The sequence below is a fragment of the Aptenodytes forsteri genome, unplaced genomic scaffold (genome assembly GCF_000699145.1).
Source record: "Aptenodytes forsteri isolate BGI_AS27 unplaced genomic scaffold, ASM69914v1 Scaffold84, whole genome shotgun sequence".
NCBI classification, from domain to species: Eukaryota; Metazoa; Chordata; class Aves; order Sphenisciformes; family Spheniscidae; genus Aptenodytes; species Aptenodytes forsteri.
In genome coordinates, this window is record NW_008795492.1 from 2,766,974 (window position 1) to 2,784,922 (window position 17,949).

The following is a 17,949-nucleotide window of genomic DNA, read 5'->3' on the forward strand; positions in this document are numbered from 1 at the left end:
GGCGATTGCTAGTACTAAACATATTAAATGTTAATTTTTTTAAAAGTGGAGGAAACTAAATATTGAATACTTCAGATCATGTGAAATGCTGGATACACTTCCTGCATGAAAAATCTGATTTTTCTCGTACCATGTAAAATATCTTTACATGAAGGCACTATAAATAATGTGCACTTGATATCAATATTCCTCATTCATTCAATTTTTATTTTAGAAATAGAATCGTCCTATCAGAGTGTATCTAAATAACATTTCTATTAAAGGAGCATCTAGTCTTTTGAGTGGGAATAAAGTTCAAAGACCATCTTCTATGCTGCTACTGTTTGGCAGTTGGGATGGTCAACTGCTGTATTAATGATTTCCGCTCCCCCCCGCCTCCCCCAAACCATACTTTTACTTGCTAGAGTTAAAACATTCCAGATAAACATATTTGGATGCTGTTAGCCCACAGGTGTAGACAGTAGCCAGAAGCTAGCAGCCTTCTTGCTACTTAGATGTCTTAGGTGTTGCTGGTTATCAGCAGACTGAGTAAGACTGCTGTAATCTTAGCCAGATCTATCAGGGGAGAGGTTAGCCAAGAGAGTGGTATCTGGGCCGTTGTGTGGCTCCCTGTAACCATGCTCTTTCAGCAGTTCTGTGGCAGTCTGCACCCATCCATGCTCTCTTAGTATCCCCCCTCCTGACTTGCTGGAACCATCCAACATGAGACAAGTGGCGTAAGTTCTGCTTGAAGGTTTTTACTGGGAAGGGAAAGTACTTACTGAACTTTGTGGGGAATTTTGAAAGCAATTTCTTTCACTTGCTGAGAGGGTAGAAAAGGAATTGTAGTTTTTCGTTAACCTGTTCGTGGATTTGGCTCTTTCCTGGCTTTTGGGTGTGTGTGTGTTAATTTATTATTTTATTTTTAAGGGAAGGCATCACTGTAAGCTTGTATATATAAGCTTGTACACTAAGCGCTGTATGTACCATGTTTCTAAAGGGTTTTGGGGTTGGTTTTTTGTGGTTGTTTTAAATTCAGAGTCTGTCTTTATTGGTCTTCAGGGCATTTTCAAACCTGATAAAATAAAGAAATTAAGAAAGAAAACTGCAGTGTTGGGGGGAAGCACTGAACTGAGACACATTTTAACTAATATTGTTAATAGTTATTGTAATATAGGCTAGTGAAAAAATGGATCTCAGTTTTATGAACTGTTGTGGTAGGTTCCAGAACCTCCTGAATAAAAATAAAGAGTAGACTGATAATACTTGGTCTGAGGAGAAAACAGAAATAGAATTTCCCTGTTCAATAGCTGAGCAAAAGATAAGCCCTACGGGTCTTGCTGTAGGCTGCAGTTTTCTACTGATACTTTTTAATGAACAGTTGATCCTGACCAGTTGACAAATTGACACATGGTTGGCATTTATGTCTTTAAATACCAAAATAGTTAGATGACACTGGATTTTGTTAGCGTAACATTACCAATTGAGTTTTTTTTTCTAACAGTGGCATTAAACACAACGCTAAATAAAGAGTCTGATAATACTTGGTCTGAGGAGAAAACAGAAATAGAATTTCCCTGTTCAATAGCTGAGCAAAAGATAAGCCCTACGGGTCTTGCTGTAGGCTGCAGTTTTCTACTGATACTTTTTAATGAACAGTTGATCCTGACCAGTTGACAAATTGACACATGGTTGGCATTTATGTCTTTAAATACCAAAATAGTTAGATGACACTGGATTTTGTTAGCGTAACATTACCAATTGAGTTTTTTTTTCTAACAGTGGCATTAAACACAACGCTAAAAAGAGATCAGTTTTAGGTTTTTTTCTCAAGCTTTCTTTTTTTCTGTTGATACATTTATTCATTTTTAACACTTTTTGTCAAAGAGGGTTTTGAGAAAGTTTAACCTTTTGGATGGATGATATTGCTAGCTTGAAAATGCCAGGCATCTTAAGAAACATACTTGGTTCCAGGATTCTGTGCAATGCCTGAACCAATTTAGAGAGGTACAAGACATAGTTTGACTGAGATTTATCATATGGGGGAAGAATTTATCAAAATGGGATTGTCTGTTGTTTTGATAGCGCCTGGGGACTACCTGCTTTTATGTATCTGTTAACATGCTTATGCTCTGCACTTGCTTAGAGGATGCTATACAGCAACATTGTATTCTAAGAAAGCATGGACAAAACCTTAATATGACTATAAACCTTAGTTGCTATAATGCCCTGTAATGAGGGCATTGGCAGGAGCATGGCCCACCCTTAGCATGTCTGCTGCTGGATGGTTTTGCAGCAATGCGTTTTTCAAATGACTTTATCTAAAAGCATTACATACTTTCTGGTATCATTGAAATGAACCCATAGTTGGAGATGGAAATACATCAACTATTTTAGTAGAGAAACGCAGAGTAATAATTACAATTATGTAGTAGGTCTCTGTTTAAAGAAAGATAGATTTCTTTTCAAAACTGACAGTTCCTTGATTTCTTCTTTGTATCTCATCCTCTTAAATTCCCGTTTGTTCCACTGAACAGTAAATGTACAAAAAAAATCTCACAGTGGGATGGGAAAAATGGCAATTTCATGTATTGTATACCCTTGTTTTGTTGTATAACGCTAGCCTGATTCTGCCACACAGAAACTGGCAATACAAGTAGGATGGAAATTTTAAGCTCATGTCGTTTCAATAATTTTGAGATGATTCTTGTATAATATCGTGGTATTTGGTGTATTTAGTACCGGAAACTGTACCTCTGTAAAACTGCTTCATGATGCAGTAGTTACTGAAGGACAGGTGTATTCAAGTCGTGTTTTATTGTGACCTTTGCAAAGGTGTCAGCCTGTAAAAATTAATACTTGCTATCTAACTTTTTTAATCACAAAACGGTGAGAATGACTCAGCAGTTGAATGTTTAATTAGCTACCATTTCAGCTTCTGATTTCCAGCTTCATTTTGAGGTTAACAATTTAGTATCTTGTAAATAGACAAAAACTGATATGATAATTTTGCTAAGACTGGTTGACCAAGATGGTGAAAAATATTAAGCTACACTAGAATAACCTGAGTTTATTTCTGCATTTGCAGGTCCATCTTTGAATAGCACTATTGTCAGCTTTATTTAGGATGGAATGCATTGTGTGGTATCAGAGGCTGACACAGCTCTCATTAAAGTCCTAAAGCCATATTTCCTTTTATTTTATTTGAGTTGGACTGAGCCCTGAGCTGTTTTGTTGTTTGGTTTTGGGTTTTTTTTTTTTCCGCCAGCACTAACAATAGGAGGTTAGTTAAATGATAAATAATGGTTAGACCATCAGAAGCAGTGCATTTTTTGTTGATTGCAACAGCACCAAACCCAGAATATAAGTGTTTTATCTGTCCCTAAATCATGGCAGGTAACCATGGCAATCATACCATTTCCAACAGCTCATGGAAAATATTTGAAGCATCTTAAGTGAGCTGTTCCATTAATAATGAAGAATATCAATGTTCTGCCATCTGTTACATACTAACAGTGTATATGAAAGACCAGCAGTTGTGTGAAACAATTTAGGCTGCAAGTTGGAATGAACTTGGCTTGTAATGAAAAACTGCAAAGCAACGTAACATAAAATATGGTACGTCAGACTCTGCTTTTTAGTTTTATAGCTTAACATCATCTTCTAATATCTGTTGAGAGTCTGTAAGATTTGCATCATGTATTCTCATTTTTAGAGATTTGTAACTTGATATTAGCATTTTGCTGTGGGCAGAAACTTGGCAAATTCTCAGTCAAAAAGAATTTAATAAAATATTTTGGGAGACATTAACTTCAGATTAAAAATATTTTCCCAGATGTGTTTTGATGCTTCTGCAATCTGAAGCAGTTTTGCTTGTTAACTGAAATTTTGTGGACTCTTAATCAAAAGTATATGCTCTTGAACTGTGGACTAGGAAATAATTTTGACAGTAATTTGTGCAGAAACAGTAGTAGCTTTATTTTTCAGAAAATATGCCTACAAATTGAAGGTGAATGATGGTATGTTAAGTCTCAATTAACAATTTGTGTACAATATAAGTTTATTCTGCATAAATTGGTAGTAAATGTGGCCAAGATGCCCTACAGATCTATATGAGAATCTGTCCTTATTTTTTATGAAACTGAGTCCCTCTTTATATAGTACCCTTTCTTTTAACAGGGAAAGAGAGATTCTTAAGCAGTTAGGAAGGGCAATGGATTATGGTTATAGGCAATGTACACCTGCATGTACTAGTTCCTTTTCTATGCGCAGAATGCTTTCATGGATTGTTAATCAGGTGGTGCTGAACATGTGAGGCTTTGTCTTTGGTCAGATTGGAGCTGTTTTTCAAGTACAGTAAGGTAATTTCAGCATCATTACAAAAAGCGGTAGTAGCTGTCCATAAATAATCCCTCACATTGAGGATATATGGCTCCAAAGAGTTTATCTTTTGAATTGACAAGAAATCTCAAATCTTGAAAGCAGAGTTCCTGCTGCCTTTGAATACTCTTTTGACCCCTGTAGTGCCATGGGATCAGGGATTAGGCTTATCATCAATACAGTAGGAGAAGTTTTACAAGTAATAGTTAAGAGTTAAATTTCTTCAAGTTTGGTGGGATCATTCAGTCTACCACTGGACCCAGGTAGAAGAACTGAAAGGGCCAGTTAGCCTTGCCTTTTTGTTTTAAAGTTAGTAAGATTGTAGCCAATTGTTCAAATACCTTCATGGAAAGATACGTAGAAACAGCATCTAGGGCCTGACTCAGGAAAATGCTTAAAAACATGTGTTCCTGAATTGGTTATGGAAGGATCTAGTATGTTCTAGATAGAAATGGAGAAAATTTCAGAAAATACCTTTGATCTTTGTAATAATACCCATCCGTATTTTTGAGAGCAGGTCTCCTTTTTCAACCATGTTAGCAGGATCTCTCTTCAGTGAGATTTTGAAAGTGTGTGTTTATTCAGTACTGTTACTCTATCTTCCCATACGTGCATTTATTCTCCTACAAATGAAACTATATAACCTAACCTTTAATACTGTGAAAATGTAAGGTTTTTTGCAAAAGTATATGTAGTTGTAATTTTAACAGAATTACTTTGTCCCCACAGTACATTCATATCAAGCATACATAAATCTATATATTGAATCTTAGGGGAAGATCTTTGCTGTTTCCTGTGTGAATAGATATGCAAGTGTAGATTTGTATTGACAGATACAATCTCATACAATCACCAAAGATATGTACTAAAAGTATGGGTTTTTTCATTGATACAAATCCAAATCAAAATCTTTCCCTTTTTGCTTGTAAATAAAAATATAGTTTAGGAGTTGAAATAAAAAATTCTAACTAGATTTCAGTTGTAGATAATTGGGTCTGATGAAAAGAGGGTAACAATTACCTTTTTATAATTTGAGACTGGAAAAATTGTCCAGGCTTTGAACCAATTGTGTTTTTCTATTACCAATTATTCTATTTACTATTTGGTGACAAAAACTCTTTATTAATGCAACAACTTGGCAGTAGCAACTGTGTGGTAAAATAATTCCTCTGAGTAGCTGACCTGCTGTTGCAAAACGCACGTTTAATGATAAAGTATAGACATACAGCTGAATCATTTTGACCTTGGTTTACATTACTTCTGGTAAGGACAGTGGTCCTTAGTACATGGTACAGAATTTCATGGTAGATCGCTCAGTGTTTGTTTTAGAGATCAACTTTATATCAGGCTAAAAAAGCATTTTTAACTGTTTCCAGGCTGAGTTTAATTTCTAAGATTTTCTGTATTTTGCTTGAAAAAATGGCAGAAAAATAGCTATATTATAAGCACTAATTTGATCAGCTGTAAACAGCAAAAATGCATTCCCCAAGCATGTTCTGGCAGTCTTAATCAGAAAACGCCTTTGTGCCATTATTATCTGTAGTTAATGAGATTCTTTACAATAACATAAGGGATAGAAAGTACCTACATTCAGCATTTTGCTCCTGTGTTTATAACAAAGTGGTCCTGCCTGTGAAAGAAGATGTATTTATTTAAATACATGTGCAGTACAGAAGATACTAAAAGAATTAAGCTTCTGCTGAAGAGCAAATTTTAACATAATTGAAATTATTTCACTGAAAATACTGTTGTTGAGGATTTGTGACCAAAAAAAACTTAAGAACTGAAAAAGTGCTAATGAATGTGGTACTTCAAAAATGGAGATTTTCTTGAAGGCTTGAAAACATAATTGATAGAAGTGATGAAAGTACAATCAAGGAAGTGTAGTGGGGGTGAGGCCAGTTCTTTGGAATGGCTCTAAGCTGAGGCTGTGTGTGCACTGGGAGCAGGCTTGTAGAGCAAAGCAATGCTCCTCTTTCCTCCATTATACACAGTCAAGTAAGACTGGGGGAGAGGATTACTCCATAACTGAAATGGTCTCACGTGCCAAACTTCACCACTATTTATGTGGTTAAAGCTTTCAGAACCAAAGGTGTTCCACAAACTTTTTATTCTTCTCTGAGATCTCCTATGTGCCACACTTCCTTGTCTTCTGCCCCACACAGCTGGTGGTAGTAAATTAGTGTCCCTACCAATGCGATGATGTGATACTTTAAATCCTTTGAGTGAAAAGATGGGAAGACAAGGCTGTTCCTTGAGCTAGTCAAAGAATCTAGTAGGAACAAAAATCTTAGTGAAAAAAGGGAAAATAATAAAATTTATGTTAGTTAATCAGTATTGCACTACACGTTTATTATTAGCATTCCATTTTATTCTAATATTATGTGTTGCCACGTATTAAAACTTTTGCTTTAACGTTTTCCAACAGCTTGTGTAGACTTCTGTTCCACACATTTGTCCAGACTTCGTCAGTGCAGCGGGGCACAGAGCAAGCTGTTGCTCTGTTCTGTTTGAGTAGTAACTGTACTCAGTTGTGGAGTACTGGGTGAGTGACTCTGCAGAGTGGATTGCATGAACTGTCAACAATGCAGCTTTGTTTTTTAATAAAGTATCAGTTTCCAAGAGTTTTCAGACTTCTTTCTTCATTTATCAGTAAATCAGTTAACACTAGAATCACTTGCTACACAATTTGTGTGTGTATGTTGCTGAAAAACAATGTGACTGATAAAGAAATAGGAAACCATCTAACGTAGGGTTTTTTATTTTCACACTGATCTTGATTATTACATGTATTAATTAAAACTGGAATGTGAAAACAGGGCTGGACATCTGTGTAAGTTCATATCTAGAAAACAAAAAAAAAAGAATATATATTTTGGAATTTTGTGAACTTAATTAAACAACTGAAGCACTGCCTAAGTTTTTGAAGCCTGTAAGTATGAATGTCTTCAGCGATTATAAACGTTACAGAAATTACAATTACATGTTATTAAGCAATCATGCAAATAAAAGACAAGCAGAAAAGACTTCCTTAAACTATAAAAAATGAGGCTATTTTTAGTATACAGGATTAGTTGCCAATATTTGCAAATGTACCTTACTTAACATTGGTTGTTTGTTTTTTATTTTATTTTTTAATTCTATGAATTTAAATTACTACTTTGAGAAATGTCATTCAGAATCTTTTCTCATTTTCTCATGTCTCCTAAAAATATTGCTGTTCCTGGTAACTTCACCTAATGAGAGATAAGAACAGAACAAAATGTTAACAAAGCTTCTAGGAACTGTACAGCAATCCTCCTGAATTCGAAGGAGCATCCCTGCTTTGATGATGAGTTAGTCTGTTTTACCTAAGGAAGGAATAATCTTCAGATTTGCATCCCATGCATGGCAGCATGGCTTGAACCTTTAATACAATTAATTTATTTAGTGTTGTCAAATGTATTTATGGGGTTTTGTTGGTGGGTTGTAACTTTTTTTGCAAGAAACAAGAATTTGTTTCAATGGCTTTTCTTACACAGATAAATAATACAGGTTGGAGAGACACATTTATAGATAATAGTCTTCCTTTGAGAGCTGTAATTGTCTAATAATAGTTTTGGCTTCATGCCTAAAGAACATACTCTGACATTTAAACCAGGTGATCAGAATGCCTGCATTTCTGAGATACAGCATACTGGCTGGGGGGCAAACCAGCCAGCACCTGACTTCACTGTAAACCTATTATAGTCTTATGTTAGCGTGAAATGTGTAGACTTTATATTATAGTTCACTGTAATTGCGATCCCTCACAGGAAAAAGTTTAAGCTGGATGTAAGTTACAGGATGCATGGCATTGTGCTGGTTGTTAGACTTTTAATTTTAAAGTCCCTCAGCAGAATGTGGAATTTATAGAATTACCTTATTTATTGGGGCCAATATAGTATAAAATCCTGAGATCTAAAATACTATAGGAACTTCAGTAAAACATTTTAGTGAGAGTTGCGATATAGTCTTTAAAAAAAGCAATCTACTATATGAAAACTCCATCTCAAAATAATAATTTATTAACATAATAATAAAAAAGCTGGAGAATTATTAATCCATTCTGCAGTTTGTGTACCCAACATTTGAAAACTATGAATTGTGAAGAAATTGTGGGAATAAGTAGTTATTTCCTCCTATGAAGACTGGTAATTCTGGATCTCAAAAAGAATTGCGTAAGTTGTTATGCCACTGCCTCTATGCCGCTGTTGTTATGCGCTGCCTTTCTAAGATTGTAGTATTTTATGGAGATCTACTATTAGGAAAAGAATTCTGGTCCATAGAAGAAACATTCTGCCAAGGAGAGAATTCGGCATCCTGTCAGTGGATGTTTTTGTGAAACAGGTTTTTATTAGGTGCATGATCTTCCTTTATCTCCAAGAAAGACAGTCAAGGGGTTTTTACATATTGATTTTTTAATTCTATGAATTTAAATTACTACTTTGAGAAATGTCATTCAGAATCTTTTCTCATTTTCTCATGTCTCCTAAAAATATTGCTGTTCCTGGTAACTTCACCTAATGAGAGATAAGAACAGAACAAAATGTTAACAAAGCTTCTAGGAACTGTACAGCAATCCTCCTGAATTCGAAGGAGCATCCCTGCTTTGATGATGAGTTAGTCTGTTTTACCTAAGGAAGGAATAATCTTCAGATTTGCATCCCATGCATGGCAGCATGGCTTGAACCTTTAATACAATTAATTTATTTAGTGTTGTCAAATGTATTTATGGGGTTTTGTTGGTGGGTTGTAACTTTTTTTGCAAGAAACAAGAATTTGTTTCAATGGCTTTTCTTACACAGATAAATAATACAGGTTGGAGAGACACATTTATAGATAATAGTCTTCCTTTGAGAGCTGTAATTGTCTAATAATAGTTTTGGCTTCATGCCTAAAGAACATACTCTGACATTTAAACCAGGTGATCAGAATGCCTGCATTTCTGAGATACAGGCATACTGGTGTAGCACAAACCAGCCAGCACCTGACTTCACTGTAAACCTATTATAGTCTTATGTTAGCGTGAAATGTGTAGACTTTATATTATAGTTCACTGTAATTGCGATCCCTCACAGGAAAAAGTTTAAGCTGGATGTAAGTTACAGGATGCATGGCATTGTGCTGGTTGTTAGACTTTTAATTTTAAAGTCCCTCAGCAGAATGTGGAATTTATAGAATTACCTTATTTATTGGGGCCAATATAGTATAAAATCCTGAGATCTAAAATACTATAGGAACTTCAGTAAAACATTTTAGTGAGAGTTGCGATATAGTCTTTAAAAAAAGCAATCTACTATATGAAAACTCCATCTCAAAATAATAATTTATTAACATAATAATAAAAAAGCTGGAGAATTATTAATCCATTCTGCAGTTTGTGTACCCAACATTTGAAAACTATGAATTGTGAAGAAATTGTGGGAATAAGTAGTTATTTCCTCCTATGAAGACTGGTAATTCTGGATCTCAAAAAGAATTGCGTAAGTTGTTATGCCACTGCCTCTATGCCGCTGTTGTTATGCGCTGCCTTTCTAAGATTGTAGTATTTTATGGAGATCTACTATTAGGAAAAGAATTCTGGTCCATAGAAGAAACATTCTGCCAAGGAGAGAATTCGGCATCCTGTCAGTGGATGTTTTTGTGAAACAGGTTTTTATTAGGTGCATGATCTTCCTTTATCTCCAAGAAAGACAGTCAAGGGGTTTTTACATATTGCGAACATACTTCTATAGACATAATAAACATAGATCATCAAAAGATCAAATTTTATGCTTATTAGGACTGTATAGTTACATTATAGAATTGAAAAACATATTTGCGCCATTCATATTTTTTCGTTTGTATTTTAGGATGCAAAGTTTGTAGAAGAGCGACGCAAGCAGCTACAAAATTACCTAAGGAACGTAATGAACAAAATTATTCAAACTGTGCCAGAATTCACAGCCAATCCCAAAAAAGAGACTCTTATTCAACTGATGCCCTTTTTTGTGTAAGTATCTGTGAAGTAGTCAAGAAAATATTAAGCTTTTGTTTTCATAATTTAATTTAAAATATGCCAGCATTTCCAAAATCTTTAAAAGTGTTTTTTTTAAATAGAAGGCTCTTGTTCAAATTATAAGCTCTTTTGTTATATTCAAAGGAATATATGACATATATAGTAATTTTTGTTTATTTAAATGGTGACTTTGAACAAAAATCACAGTGTAAAGCTTTCAAAAATATCTAAGTGACCTCAAAATCTGCATCCATACCTACTCTTCAAACATTAGGTGTTTTTGATTTCTTTTGTTTGCTCTTTTTCAGTTTTGTTTTGCTTTTGTGTGGGGTTTATATTTTTGTTTTTAAATTTATTTTGGGGGATGAGGGTGGAGCACTATTAGGGTACTTGCTAACCAAATAAAAAAGTCGAGCTGTTGAACTCTTTCTAGCTCAATTTTGCGATCTGCTGACACATGTTCTGATTTCATTAATGTTAACGTTGAATATGTCCAGAAATAGTTTAACAGTCATCTGTTAAGAATCTCATAACAAACCCTTTGATATACTATCATACAAGGGATATCATCTGTTAAAGTTACATTTTACTGTAAAAATTATTCTTTGCATTATTTGTAAATGATATTTGGAACTATTTATGAAATAATATTCATGAAAATTTGTTTTTGAGAGTGATGTTGACTTATACTGAAAAATTATTAGTGAAAGGAATAATGTTTTTTCAGTACTAAACCTGTACAAATTATGTATAGATTGAACATACATTCATAATGAGCCATCATATTAAATTTGCTGTCCCCAAGCCTCTGCATAGGGATTATGCATTCATGCCTGTGAATCCATGAATGGATCAATTTGCAGAATCAACACCACTTTAAAATTAATAATTTTCAGTAGAAGCATACATACTTTGCTGTACTATTTGTATGGTCTTGTACAGAGTTTCAGATTTTCAAGTTGAAACTTTATTTCAAGAAAGCTGTATTTATGAGAAAATGTAATAGATAAATGGAAGAATGCCAAGATGTATTTTGTGGCATTCATATTTTTTCTCTTTTTCCTGGATTTGAAAAAGCAAAAATCAATTTGATGAGACATCTTGATGATGAAATAAATGGCAAAATGATGTTTGTAGGGACAAACGTCTCAAGAGACTTACCTTTTTCTCCCTAAAAACCTATTATGTAGAATTTGACTAAGGGCTGTAAAGATTTAAATGGTTTCAAGGACTTCCAGTTGAGGGGCCCATATGTGGCTTTTTGTTAAGTCATTTTAAAGAATTTGTCCTTCATGTTGTACTTTATTTTGTTTTTTAAAGAAGAGGGGGGCAAATACAAAATACATTTGCAATTGAATTTTCAACTCAAATAATTTTTGCTCTTCCTGTCCAATAATATTTTATTTTAAGATGGTTAAGAATAGCTGTGTGAAGTAGCAAACTGATAATTTGTCAACTTCATTTCATAACTTGCTGCTTTAAATGTAGAGCAGGGAAATAAATTCCCAACAGTGTGCTATTTAAGGTTCCATCTTTTCATTGGCTTGTTATAATTTATTATCCTGAGTTCCGCACAGACAAGCGGTAATGCAGAATAACATCCGTAAGTTGAGGCTAGCTAGTTTTTTGTCCTCAACCAGTTTGCTTATGAAAGAAATTCAATTTCAAGCTTTGTGGGGTATAAGATATTTTAATAAACGATGATTATGGTTTCAGGTGTACATTGAGTTGCTGTAGTAATTATCATTACCTCAACAGTACAAGCAGTCATAAAGATAGCAACACAACTATTATGAAAATATGACAAAAGTGGACAACAGTTTCAACGAGAACCTATTAGATTAGGAAATACTGTGGATACTCTAGTTAGGAATATTAATTTGACGCTTTGGTCTTAATTGATGGAAAACATTCGTAGTAGCAGTTCATTACTTGAACTGTGGTGCATTATTTACATGCTTTAACCAAAATTGTCTTGGTTTTGGATTTTTATTTAATTTCCATTATTAGAATTTCATATATTTTTTTAAAAAAATCTATCATCAATTGAGCAATTCAACAGTGACCATACTGTGAGATTATAACTATGAGATAATACAGTACTGATGTAAAAGCAATGATACTACTTTTCGGGTGGTTTTTTCATCTTAATGCACTGTTGTTACAGAAATATTTTATTGCAGTATCTTTTTATTCTACTTCGAGAAATTACATATCAAGAATAGTTTATTTATAATCTCTTAGCCACTTATGTTAAAAACAAGAAGGGAAAACAAATTTCCTCTTACTCCTCAGCCCTAAACAATTAACTTGCTTTCTGATGGTTAATCTTATCTCTTTTATAAGGGTGTAAATAGAATTTAGATCACATGTTTTTGTTTATTAAAAACGTGCCAGGTATGAGGACCTGCACAGGAAAAAATTCAAAATCACAACCCGATGTAAGGGGTTTTACCAATGATGTGCAAGTCAGAATAAACACCATTACCCTATTCTGCTGATGTAAAAAAACCCACCCCGAAACCAACAAAAAACCCGCAACCCTATTTCTTCTAATACATGTAATGAGCTGAATGAGATAGATACAATTAATTTCACAGAAAGAGCAAAGTTTTATTGAGAAGGCAGCATATTTAAGTAACCTGTTTTCTCAATATGGGCACAATTTAGTATGTGAAACATTGCGATACAAAAATAAAGTAATTATCTCTTATGAAAGAAATTTGTTCAAGGAGATTTGCTCAAGGAAATTTGCCAACACGATTTGTCAACAATTTGTAAACACCAGTATGATGCACTGCATTGATGCTAACCTTTTTTGGGTATAGCTATGCAATAGGTTGCAAAAAGACTGTTTATTTTTAGTGGTTTTTTTTGCGTTTGGCAATTTCATAATTCTCAACACATCGCATGAAGCAATGGACTTTAGTGGATTCAAGAATATTCTTTGATATCTGGACATTATGACAAAAAAGTTCTGTTCATATATGCGTGTCTGAATTATTTCCTTGGAGCTTTTTCTCAAATAATAGATGCGTCAGCATTCTCTATTAGCTAGAGTAGATAGTTCTCCATGGGAATGTTAGTGGGATTCTGGAAAAGCTTAGCTGTTGAGCAAAATAACTATATACCTCATCTACAGCAGACAAAGTGGGTTTTTAATGCATTTTTCTACTGGGATATCAGACTCTTCCTCTGCAGCTAGAGCAGCAGTATTAAATTAATATAAAGATCCTTCAGACAATGATAGAAGGAGCACATTTTAGCCTAGCAATGATGATACTTTCTATCATTTGAATTCTCAATGTCCTTTATTTTCTGAGAGTCATGACCTGGCACTGTTGGTGAGTAAGAAAAAGCATCTAAAAGAAAATGCATTTCAGTTCCACTTCATATTGCCAACTTCTCCGGTATTGTCCTTCCTTAATCGATTTTGAGCTTCGTCAACAGGAGATCTTGAACGTGCTGGACTCTGTGAAAGCGTTTATTACATTATTCAATTGTAACCTTTGTACCGTACCTGCAATTATTCTGTTCTGTTAGGTTTAATAATATTTTGGTTTAATAATATTTTAATATAAAACACTGTAAATACATATAATAATTCTGATATATTTAATTTGTGCTTCATAGCACAAATGTGTGTATAGTTGCTGATTATATCTTTATTAATGAAAGACTTAGCAGTTACAAAACATTGAGATATTAGTTATAGGACTGTGCTGTAGAGAGTAGTAAGACCTCAGTCTAGGAGAAAAAATTACAGTCTTAATGTGCATAAAAAGTCTCTAGGGCATTAGATCTGTCTATTAGGAAGCAATGAAATATAAAATTAAAAAAAATAAGACCAGATAATTATAAGAGTTTCTTCTCACTGCAAAATTAAATGACCATACTTCAGTGTGAAAATGAAAAATCCCATAAAGGTTATGTCTGATTAGGCATCCTATAGATAGAAATTACAGGGTCAGTTTTAATTAATCACTTTTAAGATCTGATTTAGGTCCTAGAATATGATGATGGTGAACAGAAAGTAAGATTAATGTCTCTAAGACTGAATCCACTGATTATTAAATGCTGGAAGGAATATTGCCGAAAATTTTTGTTGTGAGGTTGTTCCTTTGGGGATTTCTCCCTTCCAAGTGCAGTGATTTCCAACAATCAGGCACAGATCTGATGAGGCAAAACATTTTAATTGATCTGTATGAAATAGCCCGCCACTGTTGTAAGAAAGAAATTAATTTTATTTTGAAACTCAGATACAGTTAACAGTTTGCAGTAAAATAATGTGAATCAGTTTGCTAGTGTTTCTCTTCATTACTGTATCAAATGCTAGTGGTTAATCATGGAAATGTAATTTGTTTTGATTCCTTACACTGTGAACTGTCATTAATGTATTCTTTCTGTTGTCAATCTCTATCATTTGTAATCTTGGTTTGTGTATTTTTCAATTTTAATGCTGCATTAGCTCAGTCACAGGTTTGGTCAAATAGTTTCTTTTACAGTCCACTTTCATGTCTTAATGTAAAAAAGAGATTCTGGCTCTGCTAATTTGTCTGTTTACATGCTGAATAACAAATTCTTTGTAATAATAAAATTGACATCACAAGTTAAATTTTCCAGTCCATGCAGAGCAAAACCTAAATCAAGAATTGGCACTGCTGAATTAGATTGCTACATCTGCTAGTTGGTGAATGCCTGTCTGTTAATACTTACTTAAATTAACATTTATTTGCACTCATGATTGGTACATTACAGATAAATAAAACTTGTTATAACAAGTACACTTGTTTTAATCACATTTTTATCAATCTATCTGAAAAATATCACACACATTACCTCTTTGTCAATACATATATAAGAACAGGAGAGATCTTTCGCAACAAGCATCACAATTCTCTGGACCATATAATTGAGTCTTTTAACATAAATGATCACAATAGGTTATATGATTTCAAGTATGTAAAAAGCTAAAAGCTGTAAAAAGTTGTGAAAAGAAACACTAAAATGTTGTGATGTTCCATTTTTCTCTCTCTCTGGTTTCTGTATCAAATGCCCTCATTTTTTAGAAGATAAAGATTTTCTTCCCATCGTCCTGATAATGGGCACAAAGTGAAATACAAGAAAAATAAGAAAAAACTTCTTTTACTGTAAGGGTGATGGAACACCCTAACAGGTTGCTCAGAGGTGGTTGACACTCCATCCTTGGAGATATTAAAGACTTGACAGGACACAGTCCTTGGCAACCTTGTGCAGGGGGACCTAGGCGGTCTCCAGAGGTGCCTTCCAACCTCAGATGGTCTATAAATCTATGATTCCCCAAAAGCTCAACCTGCAATTTTAAATTGAGTTGTGTTTTACATAAAACCTGCGCAAAGAAGTGTTAGCTAAATATACAGCTGGTCAAACTGGTGTTATATGTGAACAAAAATAGCCTAAACAGTGTGAAACTACTAAAACGTGCTCCACTTTGTAGCTATGCATGCTATTCAAATAAGAATACTGACACTTTATTGACTCTTTTGCTTTGGCAATACAAATGTTTGGATTAAAATATATGCAAGAATGGTATAAACAGAGTTTTGTGAATATTTTCAGATTACTGTGCTGAGTATTTTTTTAATCTCGTTTTCTAGGCCACAGCTACGTGTCACAACAGTTTCTAGATAACCATTAACTACATGTTCTGCTGAGCTGCAGAGCTGGACATTTGTTCTCTTGTGGTAGCTGCTCAAGCATATGCTTTAAAGAAAGCAGAGAATCTGCTCAGTAAATCATCAGAAAAGAGGCTAGAGCAGGTTCTGAGAAACTGTTGTCTGCGGGATGTGTTTGAACACCAGAGGAGTCATCAGTTCTCTGTGATGATTAGAGGATTGTAATGTTCAAAAAAATATGTTATCTTCCTTTCACTTTGAATACATAGATATTAATATATTTATGTATAAAGGTAGAGGAGAGAAACTTTCTAAAACAGTGCTTTTACTGTGTTCTTGGCCAGTGACAGTATTGAGATGAGGTTTTCATGAACTAAAAAATCTTAAAGGAATTTAGGTTTCTAAATTTCTCCGTTTGCAGGACTTTAAATCTCAATCTCAAATAAGGTGAAAAATGTTTTTGTAAACTTACTCTGCTCATGTCATATTCTAATGTTCTGTGCCTCATTTTATGATTTATAAGAAATGAGTCTTATAGCTACAGAGAGGTTTCTAAAATATTGTAATTATTTCCTCCCTTTAGGACTTGCTTAGCTGGACTGATAGTACTGTATTTATAGCAGCAGTACAGCTCTTATTTAACTAGTCTTTCTGGATGAAAAGCTACAGAAGATGATTCTATGAAAAAGCAAAGTAATTCTAAGTATGCTTCTCTAGCATGTAAACAAAACAGCAAAAACGATAGTTAATACAGAATTTATGCATTGAATGAATGGGAATCCCTCCTCTTATTTTAACTCCATACTATCTATATATAACATAAATAAGCAAAAGCCTACCTACACACATACATACATCTATAACAACCCAGCAGTGAATGTTTTTGTTTTATAATTTTATTCTGCAGAAAAAGTTACCTTGGAATATTTTCAGGTATTGATATGGCTATTTGTATGTGAGTGCTGAATAGTCATTGAGATGATTCCTTTGACATCCATGTAGTTAGGGCATAGTTATATATTTAGTTAGACATTGCATCAGTTATGTATGTAGGATATGTGGTGTTTAGTTACATTTATGTTTTGAGCAATACCAGTAACATGATTTTTATACTGAATTTTTGTTTTGCACATTCTGTAACACATGTTGGGTCTGCAGTTACAACCCAGAAGTTCTTGGGGCAATTGGAAATGAGACAGCAAAATTGTCCTGTCCATTCAATTTGTAGTGTATGTGGTGCTAGTATTCTGCTCTTAGTGCATTATCAGATAAACAGTAAGATTAAAAGCAAACAAGCAAGCAATCCCTGAAATACTGCAAAACAGTATTGATGCGAAGTAAGGAAGTTTTAAATGCAATTTTGAATAGGTTACTTTCTCAAAAAATGAGTTGGTGATGGCATGACACTTCAAGCTATTAGTGTACATATCTGTGCCTTCTAATAGGATAAATGACAGTATTCAGCTAATGCATCTTAAAGTATTGTGGCTAGTGGCCAGATTTTTACCTGATTGCACCCTTTGAAGTGGCAGCTTGTGTTATCAACTTGGTACTGAATGACTTCAGTATCTCTTTAACAGATCTCAGTTATGTTCTATAACAGTAAGTAAGCACTCTGATAAAGAGGAATATAATTTACATGAACAAACTGGGAATAGCATTTGCTTAAATATGTGACTTTTAATTAGTAAAGCACCTCCTAATGCCTGAAACATGCTAATGAAACTAATTTATTGCTATGTTAATTGATTGATCTACTTATAAAACTATGTAGAGACGTTACACAATATTTATCTTTCAATAGAACTGTGTTGCCAAGCACTGATGATTGTTGAAGTAAAAATATCTTAGCTATCTAAAATTTGATTAGCATGTTCAGATAATGCAGGAAGTACCATTGCAAAAATGTACTATTCT

The 17,949-nt window shown here is 33.9% G+C and overlaps 1 protein-coding gene across 1 annotated transcript in view; it reads left to right on the plus strand.

Moving 5' to 3' along the window:
- The window catches only part of SNX29 (sorting nexin 29), a gene marked incomplete at its 5' end in the record, with an annotated part of 136,770 nt that overhangs the window by 95,207 nt on the left and 23,614 nt on the right, over positions 1–17,949 (plus strand). The window contains one exon of the mRNA XM_009281701.1: positions 10,233–10,372. Within this exon, the coding sequence (XP_009279976.1) occupies positions 10,233–10,372 (140 nt within the window). The remainder of the gene's footprint in view (positions 1–10,232; positions 10,373–17,949) is intronic.